Here is a 26791-nt window from a genome sequence, read left to right as displayed (position 1 = left end):
CGCACAAGCCAAGCTTGCAGTAGCTATCAGTATTGTTCAATGCAGCCAAGTGTGCGCTTTGACCTTTGAGGACTGTGCAAAATCGCATGGCATCCAACATAGCTTGCAGTATCCTGCATTTCGTAAGCTTAGATGCATTCTAATGTGAACAACCAAACAAAAACTACATGAAGTATGGTGTGCATGGGTGTGTACCTCCATCAAGCAAATTTAACAACTATTTGAACCCAGATTTGGCTACTTTCTCCTCTTCTTTTACATATCTAAATATTGGTAGCAAGTTCTCCATTTATTATTACAAACACAGTAAATGCAATTAAAATTTCAGCAAGAAGGTGCGTATCTCCATGGGTCCCAGCGCAACGACTAGAGCTCGACAATCAACCGGGCCACCTTTTACTGGGGCAGGACCACTTTCAGTGTCCCCAATAACCCTCCAATTGAGCTTCTTCATCTCTGACTTCTTTTGATTTGCGGAAAGGTTCGTCTCAGTCAATTCCTTGATCTGCACATACATTGGAACAACATTAACATTTAATGGAATTGGGACGTCTAAGTTCTGATAAAAAAATGTTAGAAGACCTGAGCCTGAACTCTGAGCTGCAGCAAATTTTCTACTTACAGTTCTCTTTCCAAAGACCTTTTTAAGATCAACCTCTGCTACCTCTGAATATTTTGGGTCCTCACCAGCCTGCACATCCGTAAATATTGATCAGTATCAATGATTTTTTTTTGTAGAATATGAGGAGAGCTGCGTACCATTGCATTAAGAAGGATAAACCAAACAAAATAATTACAACACATCATCACACTCACACAAACACACTCTCTTACAAACTCGTACCGGAAACAAACCCGCCTTTCACAACAGACCATGGCCCGATCAATGGTTAATTATCAAGGAGAAATTTTAAATAAACTACAAACATACTTGAAAAAGATGGGCCAAGCGGAGTAGTGTGGTGCCATCATCAAGATTCTGAAATGTTAAGACATGCTCCATTACGGAAAATATATAAATAATCAGATGCATGGGTAATAGGTGGAGTGGGGAATACAGTGACACCTGTAAAGTGACAATTGCAACATTATCAGGAAGACTGTAATTCACATCCATCATACTAGCTTTGGCCACATTGTAGGATTTCAAGCTTGTCGCGTCCTTTAACAAGAATAATTGTTAACTTCGACAGCACGAAAACACACAACAGAACGGTTCAGAGGGTAAGTAAATGTACCTCATGAGTAAAAGCAAGGAGAAAGGGAGAATAGACTTGCTGGCCATATGTACGACGCCAGTGAGCTCCATGCCCTAGCTTTTCGACGTTGATATAGTAAGTGCCCCTGGCCTATGATTTTTTTTTGAGGAAGAATTACAGTAGCTATTAGTAATTGGATAGCAGGATAATACTGGAGAATATAGAGGCGGCTTAAATATTGTAACTAAATGTGTACCGTAAGCCCTTCACAATCTTGATCCACGCAAACCACTTCATCAAGTGGCTCAGCAACACCTCTCCCATCATCTTTAAGTAAACGCCTGAAATTGATAACATTTGTGGTTAGAGAGAGCTTCAGTGTGCAAGAAATTCATAAAACGTGATATGCATATTTGTGGTGAACATCAAGAGGGTTGCGGCAAATTAACGTTCTCAAAAAGAAAAAGAGGCTACAAAACTAAACTGGAAATGCTTGGAAAGTCTGGAAGAATCTGATAAATCACTGATTTTAATAGTATGCATGGCTAGCTGCTAATGGGAGCCACAGTTACACAATATTGCTCTTCTAGATTGGAATCTGACAAGGCACAGTTCAATCACTGAATAAATGAACCTCCCTTATCAGATTTAGATACAGAAAACAAACTAGAACTACCATAGTGTGTGGCAGTGTGGGAATGGAACTTTTTGTTAAGAGAACCATGGTCTTGGAACGAGCACAGGCCACTTTAGCTAATACCTGTGTAACATAATCTCTAGCTGACCATCCTGAATGCTTGATGCTCCGACAGCACGGTCCACAAGTACAGATAGTTCATATTTCTCATCTGTTATATACACTCCAAGATTGACCTGGAAAGTCAACATGTCAGAAATCTGCCAGGCTATAAGATTGCATATTACAATCTAAAAGTTAGAGTCATGATGATGTATAGGAACTAATTGTGTTTCATTATACAAAGGGACGGAATTAATTGGCCTAAAAGATGGAAACCTGCTAAAAAAAAGCCCAAAAAAGTAGGCCCACAAAACTTTTTATACATGCATAATGATTAATGAGAGATAAGAAAGCCCACAAAAATTGCCCTGATCCTGAAACATTAAATTAAATCAACCCAAGCCCAAGGGCCCAAAACTAATCAGCCTTTCATTCAGAGGCCTGGCCCAGCGCTGCCCAAACAAGGCTCAGCTTCCACAAAAAGCAACGGAAATGCAATAATTGGTTCAGGTATTTTTAGCTACAGTACCAGATAGCCCTCGCTAAAACCAACACTGCCAGACATACACATGAACACTGTGTTGTTCGCCAATAATTTTGCCCATTGCAAAAATATTTAATAAGGAGAACAAGTTGCTGGATGTTACTGGCAATCTGCAAATGACATCACTCTGTTAGTCTGTTTATGTGAACTTTCGCTTACCGGGTAGTAATTTCCTGCAACTGGTTGAGTCACTTGAAGATTCCAATCCTCCCTGTAGTTTCTCACCTGCAAATGAAAATCTCAGTGAATCTGCAGGTAAAAGGAAACTAGACAAACATTTCAGATGGGCTCCCACATTTGCATAAAAGCTGGGAATGATCTAATCAATAGTATACCAATGGTGTGATTTTTAAACAAGTAATAATAGCAAATATCTAAAGTATATATTATATATCATTACCCTTTTGAGGAAATCCCTTCCATTGGAATCTGTATAAAATGTACTGTTTGTACTCATATTTGCAGTCAATTGTGTGATAACCTCCTTTCCTACATCATCATCAACAGGGATTGGCCCAATCTATGTGACAAACCAGAGCAACAAAATAGTAAGTTTCATTTTGAATAATAGATGTCCCAAAATATGCTACATCACTGTAATATTATATTATCCAAAGCCGAAAGTAGTTACTAACCGTGTATTCAACTTCAGCATGCTCCTTATTCTTGTAGAGTCGTGTAATCTATATAGAGAAATGTTAATCACAAGTTCACTGCTGATATAAGTCTTCCTGTAACTTTTTTAGTGCAGAGTGTAGTATAATTTGACCAATGAAAACTACTCTCTCCGTCCCAAAATAAATAGATTTCTACGGTTTAAAATCTGTCCCAAACAAAATAACATTCTACAAGGTGCATGCAAATGATAACTGCCAAATCTAGGAGATATTCTCCAAGAAAGGAAAGGAGAAGAGGGTACATACGTTTTTACCAGCGTTCTTAATCTGTCTAAATGTTTCCAGAAAATTATTTACTTTGGGATGGAGTGAGTATATTCATGGAGTGAGCATATTCAAATGATGCATTGACAACCACTTGCCAAGAAATGATATCATGAGACCATACATACTCCAAATCTATAACTTAGTTGAAAGTCTGGATGATAGAAAATACAACATATTCTAGTACTAAGGTACAGAAGACAGAACCAAATCATGAGGGTGGTTGGTAACTAAACATATAATAATGAAGTGTTATTGAAATTGTAGGATTTACATGTCTTGCAACAGGGTAGTACAATTTAATGCTTTAAATAAAATTCAAGAATCCCATGATTTCCTCCTGTGATTCCTATAAAAGAGATGTCTGTACTACTATAAATAAATAACTTTTAATGACCCCCCTTTTATGTATGTTAGAATATCAGCAAAATGTTCTTAATTATGTTATGCTCCATGAATTATGTAAGATATATTACATTTAACTATGATTTGGTTCTGAACTGGAGTAAATTTTGGATCTGACCTGATAAATCCACGAGCTGAATTGTTGATGCACTTCATCAAACAGAGGACCATGGATAATTTTGAGAGTCACCTAAAAGGAATAAAATTGAATCAGTTCATTGTCATTGAAACACGACTTTAAGTTTTGCTTAGTTTAGTTATGCCCAATGTTATTGTGTAATGATATTTGTAAAATAAAGAAGTCAATTTTTGGCCATCAAAACTATTAACTGTGTCTGATTTTGGCCATAAAACTCTAAAACTGGATATCTTTAGGCCATCAAACTATTAAAATTGAACAACATTGTAAAATAATAAATTTCCTAAAAATAATATGGTTAAATATTTAAAAGTTCATAACTAATTCATTTTAAACCTTAGAACATGCTTTGAAAAAAAACGCCCTAGGAGTTTATCCCCTTTTTGTGGCTTGTCTACTTATGGCCAAGGATTTCATGTCATTCAGAGTACTGTAGCTGACCAATGAATTAAGTATATGACCAATACAACTCTGATTACTATTACTTCCAAAGAGGTTTCTGATAGACAGTTGGAAAAAGAATTCAAAGTGATAAGTGATAACAGGTTTCAAATGAGGTTCCCCAATGCAAAAACCATAGCTTCACTGAAATGAGAAAGATATTTTTAACTTTTGTGCCCTAGATGTGGCATGGATTAGGATAAAAGGGATACCTTATGAGAATAGATCCTATCCTAATGTCTTCCTTTGTAGCTTCTAAGGTTGAGCTTCCTTTGGAAGTGGACAAAGAAAACATAACCAAGGATGATTTTGTCAACGTTAAGATTTGTTGCAGGGATGTTACAAAAGTTTTTGCTGTGGTGGATGGATTGCTAGAACTTTCACTTTATTGATTATCATTTCTAGATGGAGGTGGCCCAAGACAGGTATACCAACCTAGCTGGTAACAAATGGATTAGGGTGGAAGTGGATAAATCAATAATAGAGGATAATCCTTAACCAAAAAAGTTGAAGCTCAGCAGAAACAGTCAAGGAAAAAATGATAATGTGGCTGGCACAAGCAAAGGAATGATCCAGGGAAAGGAAACAAGTGGCTGGAAGTAAAGCTGGAGTTCAAGCTACTGAAATTGTTGGGAATATGGATGAAGACAATGAGGATGAAGTGATGCCCATTGAGGACCTAATTAAACATGAAAGGGAAAACCTGATCTTTGGAAATTTAAGAGGGATGAGATCAAAAAGCTTAGTTGTATGCAGTTCTCAAAAGATGCTGCCACTGTAAATGAGGATGGCTCAAACTTCACCAAATCAAAACTTGATGCACTAGCTGCTATACACAACAACAACAACATAGCCTTTCAGTCCCAAGCAAGTTGGGGTAGGCTAGAGTTGAAACCCACCAAGAGCCCCAAGTCACGGTTCAGGCACTTCAATAGCTGCTTTCCAAGTACTCCTATTCAAACATAAATCTCTAGGTATATCCTAAGCTTTCAAATCTCTTTTTATTGCCTCCCCTCATGTCAATTTCAGTCTTCCTCTACCTCTGCTCATATTATTAGCTTGGCTTAGGACTCCACAATGCACTGGTGCCTCTGGAGGTCTTCTTTGGATATGGCCAAACCACCTCAACCGATGTTAGACAAGCTTTTCTTCAATTGGTGCTACCTCTAGGCGATCATGTATATCATTGTTCCGAACTCGGTCCATTCTTGTGTGACCGCAAATCCATCGCAACATATGCATTTCTGCAACACTTAGTTGTTGAACATGTCGAATCTTTATAGGCCAATATTCTGCTCCATACAACATAGCCGGTCTAATCGCCGTTCTATAGAACTTGCCTGATAGCTTTGTTGGTACCCTCTTATCACAGAGAATGCCAGAAGCTTGTCGTCACTTGATCCACCCTGCTTTGATTCTATGGCTAACGTCCGCATCAATATCTCCATCCCTCTGTAGCATTGATCCCAGATACCGAAAGGTATCATTCTTAGGCACTACTTGACCTTCCAAACTCACATCTCCCTCCTCCTGTACAACTCCGCCAAAGTCACATCTCATGTATTCGGTTTTAGTTCTGCTCAATCTAAAACCTTTAGACTCAAGGGTCTGCCGCCATAACTCTAGTTTCCTATTTACTCTCGCCTGGCTTTCGTCCACTAACACTACATCATCAGCGAACAACATACACCAAGGGATATCCCCTTGTTGTTCCTGGTAACCTCATTCATTACTAAGGCAAAGAGATACGTGCTTAAGGCTGACCCTTGATGAAGTCCAATTTTAATCGGGAAGTAATCTGTGTTACTATCGTTTGTTCGAAAACTAGTCACAACATTGTTGTATATGTCCTTGATCAGGGTCACGTACTTTGATGGGACTTTATGTTTGTCCAAAGACCACCATATAACATTTCTTGCTATCTTGTCATAAGCCTTCTCCAAGTCAATGAAAACCAAGTGGAGGTCCTTCTTCTGCTCTCTAAACCGCTCCATAACCTGTCTTATTAAGAAGATTGCTTCTGTGGTTGACCTTTCGGGCATGAAACCAAATTGGTTTGTTGATATCTGCGTCATTCCTCACAGGCGCTGCTCGATGACTCTCTCCCATAACTTCATATTGTGGCTCATCAACTTAATCCCGAATAATTAGTACAACTTTGGATATCTCCCTTATTCTTGTAGATTGGTACCAATATGGTTCTTCTCCACTCCTCAGGCATCTTGTTTGATCAAAAGATATTGTTGAACATCTTGGTTAGCCATACTATACCTATATCCCCGAGACATCTCCACACCTTGATTGGGATACCATCAGGGCCCATCGCTTTGCCCCCTTTTATCCTTCTCAAGGCTTTTATGACCTCCAATTCTTGAATCCTCCGCAAAAAGCGCCTGTTAGTATCATCAAACAAGTCGTCCAGCTGAATGGTGGTGTTCTCATTCTCACCATTGAAAAATTTATCAAAATACTCTTGCCATCTATGTCTGATCTCATCCTCCTTCACCAAGAGCTGCTCCCTCTCATCCTTTATGCACTTGACTTGGTTGAAGTCCCTTGTCTTCCTATCACGAGCCCTAGCTATCCTATAAATGTCTTTGTCCTTCCTTCGTACTCAAACGTCGGTAAAGGTCCTCATAGGCCCACCCCTTTGCCTCACTCACCGCTCGTTTTGCAGTCTTCTTTGCCACCTTGTACTTCTCTATGTTGTTTGCACACCTGTCATGATACAAGCGCTTATAGCACTCCTTTTTCTTAATAGTCTTTTGCACATCTTCATTCCACCACCAAGTGTCTTTCGAGTCGCATCCGCTCCCTTTGGTCACTCCAAGCACCTCTGAAGCAACCTTCCGAACATATGTTGTCATCTTCTCCCACATGTTGTTTGCATCGCCTTCATCATTCCAAGGGCCCTCTTTAATGACCTTTTATTTAAAGACCTTTGATGCCTCCCCTTCTAATTTCCACCACTTCGTTCTAGCAACCTTAGCTTATTTGATCCCACGAGCTTGCACCAAAAAGCGGAAGTCAGCCACCACCAGCTTGTGTTGAGCGACCACACATTCTCCAGGTATCACCTTACAGTCCACGCATGTTCGTTTATCCCTCCTTCTTGTAAGTACGAAGTCGATTTGACTAGAGTACTGGCCGCTACTAAAGGTCACTAAATGGGATTGTCTCTTACGAAAGAAAGTGTTAGCTATCATCAGATCAAAAGCTATGGCGAAGTCTAAGACTTCCTCTACCTCCTGGTTCCTACTACCATATCCGAAACCCCCATGAACTGCCTCAAAACCTGCACTTGATGTACCTACATGGCCATTAAAATCACCTCCTATATAGAGCTTCTCGCTACTAGGGACAGCTCTAACCAAGCGATCTAAGTCTTCCCAGAAAAGCCGCTTAGCACTCTCATCATGGCCTACTTGGGGGCATACGCACTAATTATGTTTAAGACCATATCACTAATGACAAGTTTAACTAAGATGATTCTATCCCCTTGCCTTCTCACCTCCACCACACCATCCTTGAGGCTCTTATCAATCAAAACTTCTACTCCATTTTTATTTGAAGTTGTCCCTGTGTACCAAAGCTTGAAGCCGGTATTGTCCACCTCCTTCGCCTTTTGCCCCTTCCATTTCATATCTTCGACGCATAAGATATCTACACGCCTCCTAACCGCTGTGTCCACTAACTCTCTTAACTTACCTGTAAGGGACCCTACATTCCAGCTACCTAAACGGATCCTAGTTGGCTCGACTAGCTTCCTTACCCTTCGCACCCACCGAGGTAGGTGTGAAGACCCTTGCTCATTTTGCACCACACCCGGATGCCGATGTAGCGCTCCACTAAGGATGCGACGACCCGATCCTCGCTCACTTGACACCGTGTCCAGATCGCGACACAGCATGTCACGGGGGTGACATCCTGGCCCTTGCTCATTTAACACCATACCCGGGTTTCGACATGGCACGTCGCTAAGAGGGTTACGCCCCAACGGGATTCTTTTGGGTTTCATGTCCATTAAAGTGGCTAAGTTTTTACATTGGCTCGCCGCACCTACCACAACCCTCCTCCTTTACCAGGGCTTGAGACCTGCTATGCTGGGACACCAAAGGAGCCCCACCATAGGCGGAGTTGTGCACTAGCTGCTTGGATGTCTACTGAATATACTCTTAATCAGAAACAGCAAGAGAATAAGTGTTGATAGCAAAAAATGTACCGACACGTGGAATGGACTCCACCATGAAGTTTCTGGCATCAAGGCGATCAAAAAGACACTTAGATCATCGCTTTTCGAGTCCAAATGAAGAAAAGATGGTTTTGGGCCTAATCTGACAAAACCAGCCTAGCTGCATTTCCAAACCGGCTAGGCCGGTTTCTCTGTAATGCCCCAGCAAGGCTAACCGGCCCCAAGGAAGCTTGTTTCAGGATCTGGATAAGCCGGTTAGTTCAAGTCCGGTTTGAGTTTAACTCAGTTCTGGCTTGTGTTTTGACGTGAGAAACTTGCAAATTACATCTTCGATACTATATATATCGAAGGACCAGGACCGATTGAGGGATCCAACATTATCGATAAAAAACTGCTCTATTATCTCTTTTACCCTAACTTTTCCAACCCCTGTTGTTTGGTGTCTCTCTCGACAAGATTCGTTGGCGTTCTAGTTTTGGTCAAGGTTGAGACCTGGAGTATTTCTTTAAACTTTGTTGGTTTGTGGTTGCCCTTAGCCTATGATCAAGGATGAGGTTGGAGGTTGGTGGTTTGTTTTGTTCTTTCGTGCAGACATATGAACTTTATAATTTCGTTGCTTTAGTAATGAAAATTGGGTACCCTATTGTGGAAAAAAAACTCTAGTTCCAATCTATATCTTTTTATGTCATTGGCGCTAAAATGCAACAAAAAAATATACTGCAGTACTGTTAATAACACTAGTGTCCATGATATTTTTTAAGCCACATTTTTGTGCAATATTATTGTGGAAAATACATCAAGAACCAACAAATTGAGTCACCACTAACAAGAAATTCATTCTTATACAATTTAAAAATATGCCAATGAGAAGATAGATAGATCAATTGAAATAGAAACATTGGTAGCCTGTAAGTTCTTACCGATGATGAAACAATAGTTGGTGTATTACCATCTGGTCTAAATATATAAGCTCCAGATGTCTAGCATAAAATACACATAAGAGCTATCAAATATGTGTCCATATTTCTTTTTTAACTGAGAAAAGTCCATGTTTAGTAAAACCTGTGGGTCCAAGGCATCTCCTTTACTTGACCTATACCAAAGGAAGCTTTGTTGAACTGGTAAGTCCACCTGAAACAAATTATCAAAGAATAAATGTATTAATTTTTCCCTATAGACAAATGGTATGCATTGTTTAGGTAAGTAAAAGCCTCCATACTACTACTTTTGTTTAAAAATACTGGCCCTTCACATATAGCAAACCAAAAAATTGAGTAATATTTAATAGAACCGTATCATACTTGGACTAGTTTGATAAAAAATAGTGCCTATGTATATACGATTATATCTAATAGCGGTATCAACAATCTAGTTTTACTATATTATATACCATCTGCACTTCCTACAATGCGCACAAGACTAACGATGTGCAACTGAATGAATATCATGGAAAAAGAGAACTTTGATGCATGTTAATCATCCTTGAATAACATAGGTAGATATAAACCATAAGAAAGAGTATAAGTACTAAGTAGTTTAATAATTATTCTATTCTTTATTATATTAGAGTTTATAGCAAACTAACATGACAAATTTCCAACTAGTACAAATGCGTAAAAAGTTAAAGGTCGAATCCATTGCAAATAACAATATAATGGATCATTTATAAGCTGGCCTTCATAAGTTGGGAAACTGGATAAGACACACCTATTGATAAATGGCAGTTTAAAGTTTATTTGTATCCATAGATATGTAACATGAAATATTATTGCATTTTTATCAACTCATTTAAAATGAGAGATTTATTTGGAGACTCACTCCTGAGGCAGAATTGATTATCCTCTCTAGTTGTCCAGATGCTGAAGAAAAGGACATCTTTAGATGCCCTGGTCCAACTTCAATTGTGCTGTTACTTGGAGAAACCACGGCTGGGACATGCTCAGTATTGTTGTATCCTAGACAGGTGGTAGGAAAAATTTATGTATCTTAACTTAAAAAAATGATGAAATTTAAAATCTATCATCTTAATCAAATATTACTATAACCAATCCTGTTGGGTAAGGATTTTTTTTTCAATTTTATATAGTGACTAAAGCTGAAGTTGGTGTAAATAGCCAAAATAAAGTTTGCATGTCCTTATGGTAGTTTGATGTGACAACTTAAGCTAGTTATGAGACATGTGAATATGTGATATACCATGCCTTACTCTGTTATATCATAACTCTGCTATTGATTAAGCAGTTTCATGCTTCAAAAAGAATGATATTATTTACTGGCATAAAAAACAATAGTATTTTCACATGAACTTGCAGACGAAAATAAATATTAAAATGAAATCATTCACCAGCTCCAGTTGATTTCAGAATGAAGTAAGAATTCCATCCCATTGGTGGTACAGAAGCTTGAAATGTTAGCCAATACTTAGGGGCCTTGTCTGTTACGACTCCAAGATAAGCCTTCACATATAACTTTCTTAAATTGCCTGTCACATTATCAACCTCAACTATTTGTGACACAACAATATTTCCATCAGAGCTTTTGACAACCAGGTTTTCATCATTGACCTGAAAATGTTTAAAGGACATGTAACTTATACAAGTAAAGATGCTCACGAAGCAAGGAATAAAAGGAGTCACACAGCAAATTTATCCTGGTATTTTTACAAATTTAGGGTATATATTTCCTCTATAAAATGACCATGATCCTTGATCCAAATGTTCTTTTGGTCAGTGTCCCAAATTTCTGAAGAAGTGTTGAGTGAAGTTTTTAGTCACTTACGGGAACCCTTATGAAGTCACTACGTTCCCATCCAAGAGGATTGTAAGCAACTACAACCTGCAATGACAGACCATGTAAATATCTAATATATTAATTGGTATACAAAATGACAAAACATGTAGTACTCACTAAATGCTTTGTTGCTGAGATTGCTTCCTCAGTCGAAGGGCAGTAGCTTATATTGAGAAGTGGACACTACATGTTCAATTACCAAGGGAGACAGCTTGATGAGGTAAAGCTCTTTAAGAATTACACATGAAAAACTTGTAATTTATAACGAGTTAATATAGTGTAAAATAGTGTATGATATATCAGCAAACAGTAAAAGTAACAAGAGGCTATAAGGTTCTGTCCTTTTGATAAGAAAATTTACTGCCCATGGGGAAATATGGAAGAAACATTAAAAATTCTAAAAGAATGGACCATAAAATAAAGATCACACATTTTCTCACCTGACTAAATTTTACTACAGAGGATACACATGTTTTGTTGGAGTTGGTTAGACAAGTCAGAGCAGTGTTTACACCTTTTTCGGCCTGATTGAGAAGAATAGCTAATATATCAACATTTCTTTAACAAACGTAAAGACATTTTAACAAAAAAGGTGTCTGCAAGAGAAATTGTGAACCTTTGATGCTCCAATAGCAATCCGTTTCGAGTAGTCATCAGTTGTGTGCTGTTTTGCAGTACCTGAGATTGCATCATGATGCTGGGCAATACCCATTGCATCTTCTAAACTGGAAGTGAACAATCCTAAGGAACTCCTACCCATCAAAAATTCTATTTGACGTGCAGCCTGCAGTCACCCATTTTCCAAGGCCATTTAAAAATTTCTTGATACATCGTTTAGATAGCAGCACAATCCATGTACTGTAGTTTTTGAATAAAATATTATATTATACCTGGTAATATCCACTGTACACTCGAATGTATCGCTTGAAAGTTGGACGGCTTGTAAAATACCCAGTCCAGTATGCATTTGTTGAATCAGCGTAGCTGCAATTTGCAGTATAACAATAGCATCAAGTTTATTTTATTTAGCATAAGAATTTTCATGATATACTACTAGGTTTGAGAACTCACGGGAAATAATCATCATATTTTACTGGCCAAGATTCGTTTGATGCATGTTTAGCATCTGTGTAGATGGACGGAGTAGAATATAACGCATGCACTCGGCCATCCTGCAGTATTCATGACATTGTTATCTTGCTTTCAAATGCTGTTGAGATAATATATAGTTTACCATAGCCGGCATGTCACGGAACTATGTTGAAAATTCACATTTATCGATGTGTTTAGGCAGATGTTAAATGTTCACATATATGGATTTGTTTTCGTAGGATGCTACTCTCATTTCAGCCTACCAAGAGTAAACACGGTGAATAATTATATGGTTACACTTTGAAATATATATTGGTGTAGGATTCTTGGGTTGTTTCACCGGAGCTTAGAGGCGCTCCACTAGCGCGTTGAATAGCTATTCAATATGCTGACTGTTGAAAGTGTGTGTGTATGTGTGTGTTGTCGAATGAGATGCAGTCTGCATGTCTCTAATCAGCAGAATTTTTTTTTTCTCGAACACGCAAAAGAGCTGTGTATCATCGTATTAATAGAAGAAAAAGAGAGTCATACATAGACCCGAACCCCCCCCCCCCCACACCACTACATAGACACTAGATCACCGGTTAATAAAGACAAAAAGACGACCCTACAGTAGTCCATTAGACTGATCCTCCAGCAGAGAGCAGGGAAATTCCCTTGGCTCCTGCTAGACTCCACCAATGAGCCTCTTCCCTAGCCAGAGCCAGAGCCAAGTTAACATTTGGGGTTGCCCTATTAAAAACACAATCATTTCTATGTCGCCAGATGCTCCAGGCTCCCAAAATGACTAGGGAATTCAAACCCACCCTATAATCTCCACTAGCAGCACTATCAACTTTTCTCCACCAATTATCAAAGGATTGGTCAGAAGGTTGAGGAGCAAGTGCTGCAAAACCAAAGCGCGATAGGAGGGAGAACCAAAAGTCTCTTCAGAATACACAGCCCACAAGAAGATGTTGAATGTCCTCCTCCTCTTGATCACATAGAAGGCACTGATCTAGATGAGGGAGCCCCCTCTTTGCCAATCTGTTCGCTGTCCAACATCTATTATGAGCGACAAGCCACATGAAAATTTTGCGTTTGGGGGGGGGGGGGGGGGTAGGATTTCCATATTCTCTCATAAGGTTCAAAGAAGATTACACCCTGAAAAAGCGTATCATAGGCGCTCTTTGATGTATATTTTCCGGAAGTAGATAGCCTCCAGATGTGCTTATCAGGAATTTCCTCATTTAGCTCCACACCATTCAGGATATCCCAAAGTTCAAGATATTGAATCAAGGCAGATGAACCGATCTCACATTGTATGTCCTCTGTCCATTTTTCCCGAGTTAGTGCTTCCAACACAGTACGTCTACTTGACCTTTTAGGAACCAGTGCATATACCAGAGGTGCGATGTCCTGGATTCTTTTGCCATGTAACCATTTGTCCTCCCAAAAGAGTGGATTGGATCCATTTCCAACTTCAGTTATTACAGCCACAGAGATGAGGCCAGCTACCTCTCTACTAACTTGGATAGGTAGATTTGCCCATGGTTTGCTGGGCTCACTCCGCTTGAGCCATGGACCATCGTGCTTTTAAGGCGATACTCAAAGCCTTCAGATCAGCAATCCCAAGACCACCTAGTTCTCGGGAGGGGCCCACTTTAGGCCAGGCAATGAGACAGTGACCACCCTTTGCCTCTTTTTGGCCTCTCCACAGGAAGGCCCTTCTGATCTTGTCAATGGCTTTGCAAGCCCAAGGTGGGAGATCTGTTGCCATGGCCACATAAATCAAGATTCTTGTGAGAACATACTGCACTTGAATAACTCTACCAGCTTGGGTCATCAAATCAGCCTTCCACCCAGGAAGTTGATCTGCAATTCTGTCAATGATGGGTTGGACCTGCTCTTTAGTCAGCTTCTTGATGGTCAGGGGGAGACCCAAATACTTGCAAGGGAAATCCAGCATCTCACAGGGCAACAGATTCTGAATGAGGGCTAGATTTTCATCAGCACAATGGATTGGTAGCACATTACTGTTTTGAACATTGGTCCTAAGGCCAGATGCTTCATCAAATAAATCCAGTAGCTATAAAGACAAATTGATATCTGCTGCATTAGGCTGAAGGAAAATGGCTACATCGTCAGCATATAAGGAGATTCTGTGCTGGATAGGCCTACTGGATAAAGGCTGTAGCAGCCCAACTTCAGAAGCCCTTGTGAACATCTAATTTAACACATCCATAACAAGAATAAAGAGCATAGGAGATAGCGGATCTCCCTGTCTCAGTCCCCTTCTGTGCAAAATACCTTCTCCTAGGATGCCATTCAACAGAACTTGGGTGGATGAAGATGATAAGAGGCCACAAATCATGTCACACCAGCGAGAACCGAAACCCAATTTTCTAAGCACCTCGAAAAGGAAGGCCCAAGACACTGAGTCAAAAGCTTTGGTAATGTCAAGCTTCAGGAGAATTCCGGGCTGCTTTTGAGAGTGTAGGAATTGAACTGTCTGCTAGACCATCATGAAATTATCTTGAATGAACCTTTTTTGATGAAAGCACTTTGACTGGAGGACACTATCTCATCCAGCCGACCTGCAAAGCCTATTAGCCAGGATTTTGGTCACAAGTTTGGCGAAGCTATGAACCAAGCTAATTGGCCTATAATCCTGGACTTGAACAGCATTAGTCTTTTTTGGAATCAGAGTAATGTATGTAGAATTCAGTTTCTGGAGGTTTCTAAAATTTCCAGTCCAAATAAAATGAACTGCTGCCATCACATCATTCTTGATAATTGTCCAACAACTTTTATAAAATCTGCCAGTGAACCCATCTGGTCCAGGAGCCTTATCAGGTGGCATCTCCTTTATGGTGTTCCACACTTCTTCTAAAAAAGGCAAATCCAAAGCTTCAAGATCAAAGCCAGGGCTGCCAAGGGTGTCCAGATTGATAGTTCTCCCTCTAGCGCACTCAGTCCCAATGAGACTGTCATAAAAATCTAGAACAGCAGCTGCCTTATCCTCATGCTTTGTGATAACCTGATCTCCAGCATGCAATTTGGGGATGAAATTCTTCTTTTTTCTATATCTTGCATGTTGATGAAAAAGCCTTGTGTTGGCATCCCCATCCTTTAGCCAATTTATCCTGGACCTGAGTCTTGATATTGTTCTCAGCAGGGAAGATAGCGCCAGTGAATGCTTCTTGAGATTATTACGTAGCCATAATTCATTAGGTTGAAGAGGCCATCTTTCTTGAGCAATATCAAGTTGGTGGACGATTTCTTTTGCCAAAAGAAATTGGGAGTTGAAGTGACCAAATTTCTTCTGACTCCAGCTCTGTAACCCTCTAGTAGTTGCCTTGAGTTTCAAAGCAAGGGTATCAAGTGGACAGGTTCTAGGCTGTACAGTGTCCCAAGCATCCTTCACTACTTCTAGAAAACCATCCAGAGAGGGCCAGAAAGCTTCAAAATGAAATCTTTTCTTGCAGCCAATGATATCCTGCAGCCTAAGGATTAGGGGGCTGGAGTCATTAAAAGCAGCACACTGTAGGAGACAACCTGGAAACTAATCTTCCCAATCTAGTGTACAGAACAATCTGTCCCACCGAACAAGAGTAGGGGAAGCATTAGTGAAGGAGCCGGTCCATGTATATTTACGTCCATGAAGAGGAATTTCAGAGACCCTGTCGGTGTTTCAAACAAACACCAACTAGTAAATTTATATTTGTTGTGCATTAGGCTCGGATGGTGTACTAAAGAACACAAATTTTATACTGGATCGAGCAGAATGTCCCTACGTCCAGTTTGATGCTGCTCGTGTTATTAGTACCGAAAAAGGTTTGAAGTAGGGGGTACAAACGGTCGAGAGAGGGACAGGGCCCAAGTCTCTGATGAAAGGGTCGAAAGGATGCCGAGAGCTTGGTTGCTGCTTGGCTGTGTGTTGTCTATCACATCGATCCATCTCTTCTAGTGGGGCTCCCTGCCCTCCCTTTTATAGACCAAGTGAAAGCTCTAGTTTGGTTTTGGTGAATTGATAAAACCCTAAGTGCTAACCTAGTTAATCAAGTGATCATGAGATAGGTATCACACTCCAAGTGGTGAAGCAAATGAAGATCATAGCATGATGATGATGATGCCATGATAATGATCAAGTGCTTGGGCTTGGAAAGAAGAAAGAGAAAAACAAAAAGCTCAAGGCAAAGGTATAAACGATAGGAGCTATTTTGTTTTTGTGATCAAGACACTTAGAGAGTGTGATCACATTTAGGTTTGATAGCCATACTATTAAGAGGGGCGAAACTCGTATTGAAATGCGGTTATCAAAGTGCCACTAGATGCTCTAACTCATTGCATATGCATTTAGGATCTAGTGGAATGCTAACACCCTTGAAAATGTTTGTCAAAATATGCTAACACATGTGCACAAGGTGATACACTTGGTGGTTGGCACATTTGAGCAAGGGTGAAGAAGTTAGAAGTGAAAAGGAGTTAGTCTTGCTGGTCACAAGGTGACCGGACGCTGGTCTCAGGCAGACCGGCGTGTCCGGTCAATTGTAACAGCGAAGATGCTGGTGTCGATCAAACGACCGGACACTGGGTCGCTCAGCGACCGAATGCTGGAGAGGTGTGTCCGGTCCTATTGTCGGGCAATGCTCAGAGGCTAGGGTCTCTGACCGGACGATGGAAGGGTCCGGTCATGCTTGACCAGACGCGTCCGGTGGGCAAGATGTGTTTCTGGAACCTTACTAGAAACGACCGGACGCTGGTGGCTCAGCGTCCGGTCAGTTATAGCGCAGCGTTTGGTGAAATCAAGTGACCGTTGAGATCGGGACACGTGGCTGTCGTCGGGCGACCGAACGCTGAGGTCCAGCGTCCGGTCAACATGACCAGAGCGTCCGGTCAGCCCGCGTTGTGCCCAGTGAAGGGGTACAATGGCTCTATTTCGTGGGGGCTTCTATTTAAGCCCCATGGCCGGTTGAAGCTCACACCTTTGGCCATTTTCATTGACATAGCAACCTTGTGAGCTTAGCCAAAGCCCTACCACTCATCTCTATCATAGATTCATCATCTTTGTGAGATTGGGAAAGAATCCAAGTCCATTGCTTGAGTGTTTGCATCTAGAGGCACTTGGTGTTCGTGTTTCGCTGTTGATTTCGCTTGTTACTCTTGGTGATTGCCGCCACCTAGACGGCTTGGAGCAGCAAGGATCGTCGAGCAGAGGTTGGTGATTGTCTCCGGCTCCGATCATGGTGATTGTGAGGGGTTCTTGACCTTTCCTCGGTGGAGAGCCAAAAGGTACTCTAGTGGATTGCTCGTGGCTTGTGTGATCCTCATCTTGTGTTGGTTGTGCAACACCCTATTGAGGGTTTGGCGTGTGAAGCCAATTAGCGCGTGAACCTCCAAGTGAATGAATCGCCACAACGAGGACTAGCTTGCTGGCAAGCAAGTGAACCTCGGTAAAAATCATTGTGTTCATCATTGATTCTGAGGTGATTGGTCTTCATTGTTATTCATCCTTGTGATTGGTTGGTTCCTTCATCTACACGGCGGTATAACCTTCTTGATCACTCTCTTTACATTACCGCAAACTAATTGTCAAGCTCTTTAGTGTAGCTAGTTGTGAGAGCTTGCTTGGTTGGTTGGTGTGGCTCTTTAGTTAGCCTTTGAGAGCACACTAACATAGAGTAGTGTCATAGCTATTGTGTGAATAGATACTATCTAAACTAGAATTGTGGTAGGTGGCTTGCATTTTGTGTAGGCTAGCGCAACACTTGCTTCGCCTCATAATTGTCTAACCTTTTTGTTAAGTGTTGTTGTAGAAATTTTTATTAGGCTATTCACCCCCCCTCTAGCCATTAGGACCTTTCAAGTGGTATCAGAGCCAAGGTCACCGTGATTTGAGGCTTAACAACCTTCGGTGTAAAAATGGCTTAAATCAACAACACAAAGAAGCCACCCCAATTTGATGGCTCCAACTATCCCTATTGGAAGGCCAAGATGACAACTTATATCAAGTCAATCAATAGGAAGGTTTGGAAGGTGGTAGAAACCAAAATTGAGATTGAAGATCCAGAGAATCCCACCATGGCCGAAGAAGTGCTTCTCCAAAACAATGACATTGCTCTAAGTGCTATTCATGATGCAATTGATGAAAGAACATTTGAGCAAGTCAAAAATATTGAGATGGATCATGAGGCATGGAAGAAGTTGGAAGAGTCATTTGAGGGCACTCAAGCCGTGAAGGGTGCAAAGGCATACATCCTCAAAGAGAAGTTTGCAAGCTTCAAGATGAAGGAGGATGAGAATGTGCCGGAGATGTTCCATAGACTTCAAGTGCTTGTCAATGATCTTAAAGCACTTGGTGAAGAGGTGAAGGACAAGGACTTCTCACACAAGTTCTTGAGATGTTTGCCTTCAAGATTTGGTACATTGGTCACCATTCTAGTGAGAAACGGTTTGGACACCATGATACCAAACCAAGTATTGGGAGATATAATGACCGATGATACATATAGAGATGATGATGAGAAGGAAGAAAAGAAGGAGAAGAAAGATGAGAAGAAGGATGATAAGAAGAAGAGCATGGCATTCAAAGCCACATCATCCAAGGGCAAAGCTAAGCAAGAAACATCAAGTGAAGAAGATGAATCTTGGGATGATGATGATGATGAGAAGATGGCTCTCTTTGTCAAGAGATTTGGCAAGTTCATGGTGAAGAAGGGCTATCGTGCTAGAAGAAAGAAGTCTTCATCCAAGATCAAAGAGGAGTCAAGAAGGTGCTTCAAGTGTGGAAGCAAAGATCATCTTGTTGCTCAATGCCCATACAATAGCGACAATGATGATGACAACAAGAAGAACAAGAAGAAGGACAAGAAGGAAAAGAAAGAGAAGAAGGACAAGATGGCATTCAAGAAGAAGAAGGGTGGTTCATATGTAGTCACTTGGGATAGTGATGCTTCCTCAAGTGATGATGATGATGATAGTGATGATAACAAGACCACCAAGAAGAAGGTTCTTGCAAGCATTGCTATCAATGAGAAACCTTCTCTCTTCGAATCTTCATCATGCTTCATGTCTAAGGCCACAAAGGTACAATCTTGTGATGATGAAAGTGATGAAGAACATGATGATGAAAATGAACATGAAAATAACAATGATAGTGATAGTGATGATGATGAACCCACTAAAGATGAATTATTTGACATGCTAGGATATGCTAGAGAACACTTTGACATCAAGAGAAGGGAATGCAAAAGCTTGCGTAAGGAACTAAAAGACCTTAAGCAAGCCTTTGATGAGCTCAATGCATCTCATGAGAGGCTAGAGGGAGCCAATGAGAAGCTTGGCAAAGCTCACAAAAAGCTTGAAAAGGCTCATTCCTCTTTGCTTAATGAGCAAAATAAAAAGGAGCATGTTGAAACTTGCAATGTAGGTTTAACTTGTGATATAATTGATGAATCATTACCTATACCTATCATTGTTGCTCCCACTACCCCTTCTTGTAGCACCTCCACTTCTATCTCATCTAGTAGTGATGGTCTCACTTGTGATGCCTCACTAGTGGTTGAGAATGAGAACCTCAAGAAGGAGGTCAATAAGCTCACTCACACCTTGGCTAAGGCCTGTGGTGGTGAAGACCGCTTGCTTATGTGCTTGGGTAGCCAAAGAGCTTCTCTCTACAAAGAGGGATTGGGCTATACCCCCAAGAAAGGCAAAGCGGCCTTTGCTCCTCACAAGACTAGTTTTGTGAAGAACAATGGTTGGTTTTGCACTAATTGCAAGCAAGTGGGTCATAAAGAGCAAGAATGCAACAACAAGACCAAAAATGCTAATGTATCCTCCATTAATCTTAATTCTTTCTATGTGCTTACTAAGGGCACAAATGGTGTGAAGGCTAAGTTCATTGGTAAACCATGGATGGGCTCAAAGAAGAAAGCCATTTGGGTACCAAAGAGCTTAGTGACTAACCTTCAAGGACCGAAGCAAGTTTGGGTACCTAAAAAGAATTGATCTTCTTTTGTAGGTTAATTACAAAGCCGGAGGAAGGTATTGGGTTCTTGATAGTGGGTGCACTCAACACATGACCGGTGATACAAGAATGTTAAACTCAATCAACACCAATGGCAATGATGGTTATGATAGTACCACATTTGGTGACAATGGCAAAGGCAAGGTCAAAGGACTTGGTAAGATTGCAATATCCAATGACATGAGCATATCCAATGTGTTGCTAGTAGAGAGCTTGAACTTCAATTTGCTATTCGTGGCTCAATTGCGTGATCTTGGATTCAAATGCATATTTGGGGTAGATGATGTAGAGATCATAAGTGTAGATGGCTCTAACTTGATCTTCAAAGGCTTTAGATATGAGAATCTATACATGGTAGATGTCAATGCTAGTGAAGCTAGATTAACTACATGCTTGTTCACTAAGTCTACCATGGGTTGGTTATGGCATAGAAGGCTTGGTCATGTTAGAATGAAACAATTGAATAGATTGGTTAAGCATGACTTGGTTAGAGGCTTGAAAGATGTTGTGTTTGAGAAGGATAAACTTTGTAGCTCTTGTCAAGCCAACAAACTAGTTGGAAACACCCATCCTAAGAAAAGCATGATGAGCACTAGTAAAGCATTTGAGTTATTGCACATGGATTTGTTTGGGCCAACACAATACACTAGCATTGGTGGTAACAAATATGGCTTTGTGATAGTGGATGACTACACTAGATACACATGGGTATTCTTTCTAGTGGACAAAAGTGATGTATTTGCAACATTCAAATCATTTGTCAAAGGCATTCACAATGAGTTTGAAACAACCATCAAGAGAGTTAGAAGTGACAATGGTAGTGAGTTTAAGAACACTAGAATTGATGAGTTATGTGATGAATTTTGAATTAGACATCAATTCTCGGCCAAGTACACTCCACAATCAAATGGCCTTGTTGAGAGGAAGAATAGAACACTCATTGATATGGTAAGGTCTATGCTTAGTGAGTACAATGTGAGTCAATCCTTTTGGGCCGAAGCTATCAACACAGCTTGCTATTGTAGCAATCGCCTCTATTGTCACCGATTGAAAGAGAAGACACCATATGAGCTCTTGAATGGTAGAAAGCCCAACATTGCATATTTTTGGGTCTCTGCTTGCAAGTGCTATATCTTGAGGAAAGGCACTAGATTGGGCAAGTTTGACAAGAAATGTGATGAAGGATTCCTACTTGGATATTCCACTACAAGCAAAGCATAGAGTTTGGAATTTGGATAGTGGTACTCTTAAGGAAGTTCATGACGTTGAATTTGATGAAACCAATGGTTCACAAGAAGAGAATGAGAACTTGGAAGATGTTAGAGGCATTCAACTTTCAAATGCCATGAAGAACATGGATGTTGGTGAATTAAGGCCTAGGCAAGTGAATGATGATGAAGATGATCAAGTGCAAGTGCTCTCCAACTCAAACGTGCAAAATGATACAAATCAAGTTAGTGCAAATGGATCTCATGATAATGAACAAGATCAAGTGGCTAGTACATCATCTCAATCCAATGATCAAGCAAGTGCAAGCAATCAAGTTCCAATCCTCCAACCAACCAATGTTGCTAGAGATCATCCATTGGACACTATCATTGGTGATATTTCAAGAGGTGTACAAACAAGATCAAGATTGGCTTCATTTTATAAACACTTCTCATTTGTGTCATCCATTGAACCAAAGAAGATAGATGAAGCATTGAAGGATGTTGATTGGGTAAATGCTATGCATGAAGAATTGAATAATTTCACAAGAAATCAAGTATGGGAATTAGTTGAAAGACCAAAGGGACACAATGTTATTGGAACCAAATGGGTCTTTAGAAACAAGCAAGATCAAGATGGGATAGTAGTGAGGAACAAAGCAAGATTGGCAGCACAAGGCTATACACAAGTTGAAGGTCTTGACTTTGGAGAAACATATGCCCCGGTTGCTAGATTGGAAGCAATTAGAATCTTGCTAGCCTATGCTTGTGCCCACAACATAAAGCTCTATCAAATGGATGTTAAGAGTGCATTTCTCAATGGCTACATCAATGAAGAAGTATATGTTGAGCAACTTCCCGGTTTTGAAGATGACAAGAAGCCCAACCATGTATACAAGTTGAAGAAAGCATTGTATGGATTGAAACAAGCACCTAGAGCATGGTATGAGAGATTGAGGGATTTCCTACTCTCTAAAGGGTTCACAATGGGCAAGGTTGACACCACTCTTTTCATCAAGAAGATTGGAAAAGATCAATTTGTGTTGCAAATCTATGTTGATGATATCATATTTGAATCAACTAATCAAGATTTTTGTGATGAGTTTGGAAAGATGATGGCTAATGAGTTTGAGATGTCCATGATTGGAGAGTTGAGTTACTTCCTTGGTCTTCAAATCAAGCAAGAATGGTACCTTTGTAAGTCAAGGCAAGTACATCAAGGACATGATCAAGAAGTTTGGAATGATTGATACTAAAGCCATTAGCACACCAATGGGAACCAATGGCAACTTGGATAGTGATGAAAGTGGAAACATGGTGGATCAAAAGTTGTATCGGTCTATGATTGGAAGCCTACTCTATGTGACCGCATCAAGACCGGATGTCATGTTTAGTGTATACATGTGTGCAAGATTTCAAGCCTCACCAAGAGAAAGTCATTTGAAGGCTACAAAGAGAATATTGAGGTACTTGAAGCATACACCAAATGTTGGTTTGTGGTATCCCAAAGGAGCAAAGTTTGAGCTAGTTGGTTACTCCGACTCGGATTATGCGGGATGCAAGGTTGAAAGGAAGAGCACCTCGGGCACATGTCAATTATTGGGAAGATCACTTGTTTCATGGTCATCAAAGAAGCAAAATAGTGTTGCATTATCAACTGCCAAAGCCAAATACATATCCACCGGTAGTTGTTGTGCACAAGTACTTTGGATGAAGGCTACTTTGAGTGACTTTGGAATCAAGTTCAAGAAAGTGCCATTGCTATGTGACAATGAGAGTGCAATCAAGTTGACCAACAATCCGGTTCAACATGCAAGAACAAAGCACATTGATGTCTGTCACCATTTCATAAGAGATCACCAACAAAAAGGGGACATTTGCATTGAGAGTGTAGGCACCAAAGATCAACTTGCCGATATATTCACCAAGCCATTGGATGAGAAAAGGTTTTGCAAGCTAAGGAATGAGTTGAACATATTGGATTTCTCGAATATGTGTTGATGCACCCCCCACTTATATGACATGCCTCTCCTTCAAGCAATCCAAGGTAAAAGTTGATTGGCATGACATACATCCTTGCTAAGGACATGTTTAGTGCATCTAGCCACATTTTCAATCTTATTAGGACCTTTCAAGTGGTGCAATTTTATTAGGCTCATTCATGAAAATCAAATGAATTTGATGTTTATATGGTATCACTATTGCTTCTATGCTTGACTTGATCTAGTGATAGCATATGACATGTTTATGGGCTTGTAAACCTAGTGTTTGATCTAGAAAATGAACTCTAAGTGTTTAACTCAACATGGTACAAGATAACCCTTATTTGGAGGTGTGAAGAAGCTTGTCCTTGGATCAAACCGAGTTAAATATCTTTGGTAAATAATCTAGATTGGACCAAATTTGGAAAATGATCCTCACCCCATTGATTGACATTGATAATCTTGACCCTACAAGTGGTACTATCTATATTTTAAGTCTTTGTGGTCATTGATGACAAAGGGGGAGAGAGACAAAGATATAAGTGAAACAAAGACATAAGTGACAAAGGGGAGAGATAGTGCACAAAGATAAGTGAAAAGACAACACAAAGGGGAAGAGAAATAAAGATACAAGTGATAGGGGGAGAACTTGACATAAGAGGAGAGATATGATAAAAGGAAAGGGATCAATTAAAACTTTGAGCACACAAGTAGGGGCATCAAGCTCATGAACTTGTTTAATGCATTTGAATGAGCATTTCATATGTTTGCTTGCATGGCACAAGTTTTAAATTTCAATATCCATGCTTGTGTGGTGTATGCTAGTTGTAGGTTTGAATGATAAAATGAAAAACTAGCATGCATAGGATATCTAATGATTTCATTTCCAAGTATTTCCAAGTGGTATCAAGCTAACCATGGTGCTAAGGATGGTATAATAGTGCACTCCGATTGGTATCACGCTTCAAAGGTCCATCTTTTATACCTTAGTATCATTTGGTAGACATTGACTCCTATATTTCCTATCTAAGCATATGTGCAAGCTTCAATCCAAACTCTTAGCACATATGTAGGGGGAGCAATTGCTACCATTTAGGGTTCATGAAACTTGTCCATATCCTTTTACACATGGTAAATATGCTTGGGCAAGCAACATGGATTCAATTGAATTTTATTTCATATCTTTGTATAAGGGTTGTCATCAATTACCAAAAAGGGGGAGATTGAAAGCTCTAGTTTGGTTTTGGTGAATTGATGAAACCCTAAGTGCTAACCTAGTTAATCAAGTGATCATGAGATAGGTAGCACACTCTAAGTGGTGAAGCAAATGAAGATCATAGCATGATGATGATGATGCCATGATAATGATCAAAGTGCTTGGGCTTTGAAAGAAGAAACAGAAAACAAAAAGCTCAAGGCAAAGGTATAAACCATAGGAGCTATTTTGTTTTTGTGATCAAGACACTTAGAGAGTGTGATCACATTTAGGTTTGATAGCCGTACTATTAAGACGGGTGAAACTCGTATCGAAATGCGGTTATCAAAGTGCCATTAGATGCTCTAACTCATTGCATATGCATTTAGGATCTAGTGGAATGCTAACACCCTTGAAAATGTTTGTGAAAATATGCTAACACATGTGCACAAGGTGATACACTTGGTGGTTGGCACATTTGAGCAAGGGTGAAGAAGTTAGAAGTGAAAAGGAGTTAGTCTCGCTGGTCACAAGGTGACCGGACGCTGGTCTCAGGTAGATCGGCGTGTGCGGTCAATTGTAACAGCAAAGATGCTGGCATCAGTCAAACGACCGGACGCTGGGTTGCTCAACGACTGGACGCTGGAGAGGTGTGTCTGGTCCTATTGTCAGGCAGTGCTCAGAGGCTAGGTTCTCTGACCGGACGATGGAAGGGTCCGGTCATGCTTGACCGGACGCGTCCGGTGGGCAAGATGCGTTTCTGGAACCTTACTGGAAATGACCAGATGCTGGTGGCTCAGCGTCTGGTTAGTTATAGCGCAGTGTCTGGTGAACTCAAGTGACCATTGAGATTAGGACACGTGGCTGTCGTCGGGCGACCGGACGCTGAGGTCCAGCATCCGGTCAACATGACCGGAGCGTCCGGTCAGCCCGCGTTGTACCCGGTGAAGGGGTACAACGGCTCTATTTCGTGGGGGCTTCTATTTAAGCCCCTTGGGTGGTTGAAGCTCACACCTTTGGCCATTTTCATTGACATAGCAACCTTGTGAGCTTAGTCAAAGTCCTCCCACTCATCTCCATCATAGATTCATCATCTTTGTGAGATTGGGAGAGAATCCAAGTGCATTGCTTGAGTGTTTGCATCTAGAGACACTTGGTGTTCGTGTTTCGCTACGGATTTCGCTTGTTACTCTTGGTGATTGCTGCAACCTAGATGGCTTGGAGCAGCAAGGATCATCGAGTGGAGGGTGGTGATTGTCTCCGACTCTGATCGTGGTGATTGTGAGGGGTTCTTGACCTTTCCCCGGTGGAGAGCCAAAAGGTACTATAGTGGATTACTCGTGGCTTGTGTGATCCTCATCTTGTGTTGGTTGTGCGGCACCCTATTGAGGGTTTGGCGTGTGAAGCCAATTAGCGCGTGAACCTCCAAGTGGATGAATCGCCACAACGAGGACTAGCTTGCCGGCAAGAAAGTGAACCTCGGTAAAAATCATTGTGTTCATCATTGATTCCGAGGTGATTGGTCTTCATTGTTATTCATCCTTGTGATTGATTGGTTCCTTCATCTACATGGCGGTATAACCTTCTTGATCACTCTCTTTACATTACCGCAAACTAATTGTCAAGCTCTTTAGTGTAGCTAGTTGTGAGAGCTTGGTTGGTTGGTGTGGCTCTTTAGTTAGCCTTTGAGAGCACACTAACATAGAGTAGTGTCATAGCTATTGTGTGAATAGATACTATCTAAACTAGAATTGTGGTTGGTGGCTTGCATTTTGTGTAGGCTAGCGCAACACTTCCTTCGCCTCATAATTGTCTAACCTTTTTGTTAAGTGTAGTTTTAGAAATTTTTATTAGGACCTCTAGCCATTAGGACCTTTCACCAAGGGGAGCAGGGATTACAAATGGGAGAAAGAGGA

At 40.6% G+C, this 26791-nt stretch overlaps 1 protein-coding gene across 4 annotated transcripts in view; it reads right to left on the bottom strand.

The window, feature by feature from the left end:
- Positions 1-202: 202 nt before the first annotated feature.
- LOC136526405 (alpha-mannosidase-like) overlaps positions 203-26791 on the bottom strand; it is a 47268-nt gene continuing 20679 nt past the window's right edge. For all 4 annotated transcript variants that reach the window (XM_066519076.1, XM_066519079.1, XM_066519084.1 and 1 more), the window contains 21 exons: positions 12462-12562; positions 12281-12374; positions 12007-12174; positions 11831-11914; positions 11508-11573; positions 11379-11435; positions 10945-11164; positions 10419-10555; positions 9663-9731; positions 9521-9580; positions 3947-4018; positions 3118-3165; positions 2883-3002; positions 2642-2707; positions 1960-2072; positions 1456-1540; positions 1239-1349; positions 1067-1162; positions 932-979; positions 623-691; positions 203-505 (listed from right to left, as the gene is read on the bottom strand). In XM_066519076.1, the coding sequence (XP_066375173.1) occupies positions 317-505; positions 623-691; positions 932-979; positions 1067-1162; positions 1239-1349; positions 1456-1540; positions 1960-2072; positions 2642-2707; positions 2883-3002; positions 3118-3165; positions 3947-4018; positions 9521-9580; positions 9663-9731; positions 10419-10555; positions 10945-11164; positions 11379-11435; positions 11508-11573; positions 11831-11914; positions 12007-12174; positions 12281-12374; positions 12462-12562 (2073 nt within the window). In that variant the 3' untranslated portion in view covers positions 203-316. The remainder of the gene's footprint in view (positions 506-622; positions 692-931; positions 980-1066; positions 1163-1238; positions 1350-1455; positions 1541-1959; positions 2073-2641; positions 2708-2882; positions 3003-3117; positions 3166-3946; positions 4019-9520; positions 9581-9662; positions 9732-10418; positions 10556-10944; positions 11165-11378; positions 11436-11507; positions 11574-11830; positions 11915-12006; positions 12175-12280; positions 12375-12461; positions 12563-26791) is intronic.

This window comes from Miscanthus floridulus, chromosome 2 (assembly GCF_019320115.1).
Source record: "Miscanthus floridulus cultivar M001 chromosome 2, ASM1932011v1, whole genome shotgun sequence".
In the NCBI taxonomy this organism is placed as follows: Eukaryota; Viridiplantae; Streptophyta; class Magnoliopsida; order Poales; family Poaceae; genus Miscanthus; species Miscanthus floridulus.
Note: the sequence above shows the minus strand (reverse complement) of the source record. Positions and strands in the feature narration are given on the sequence as shown.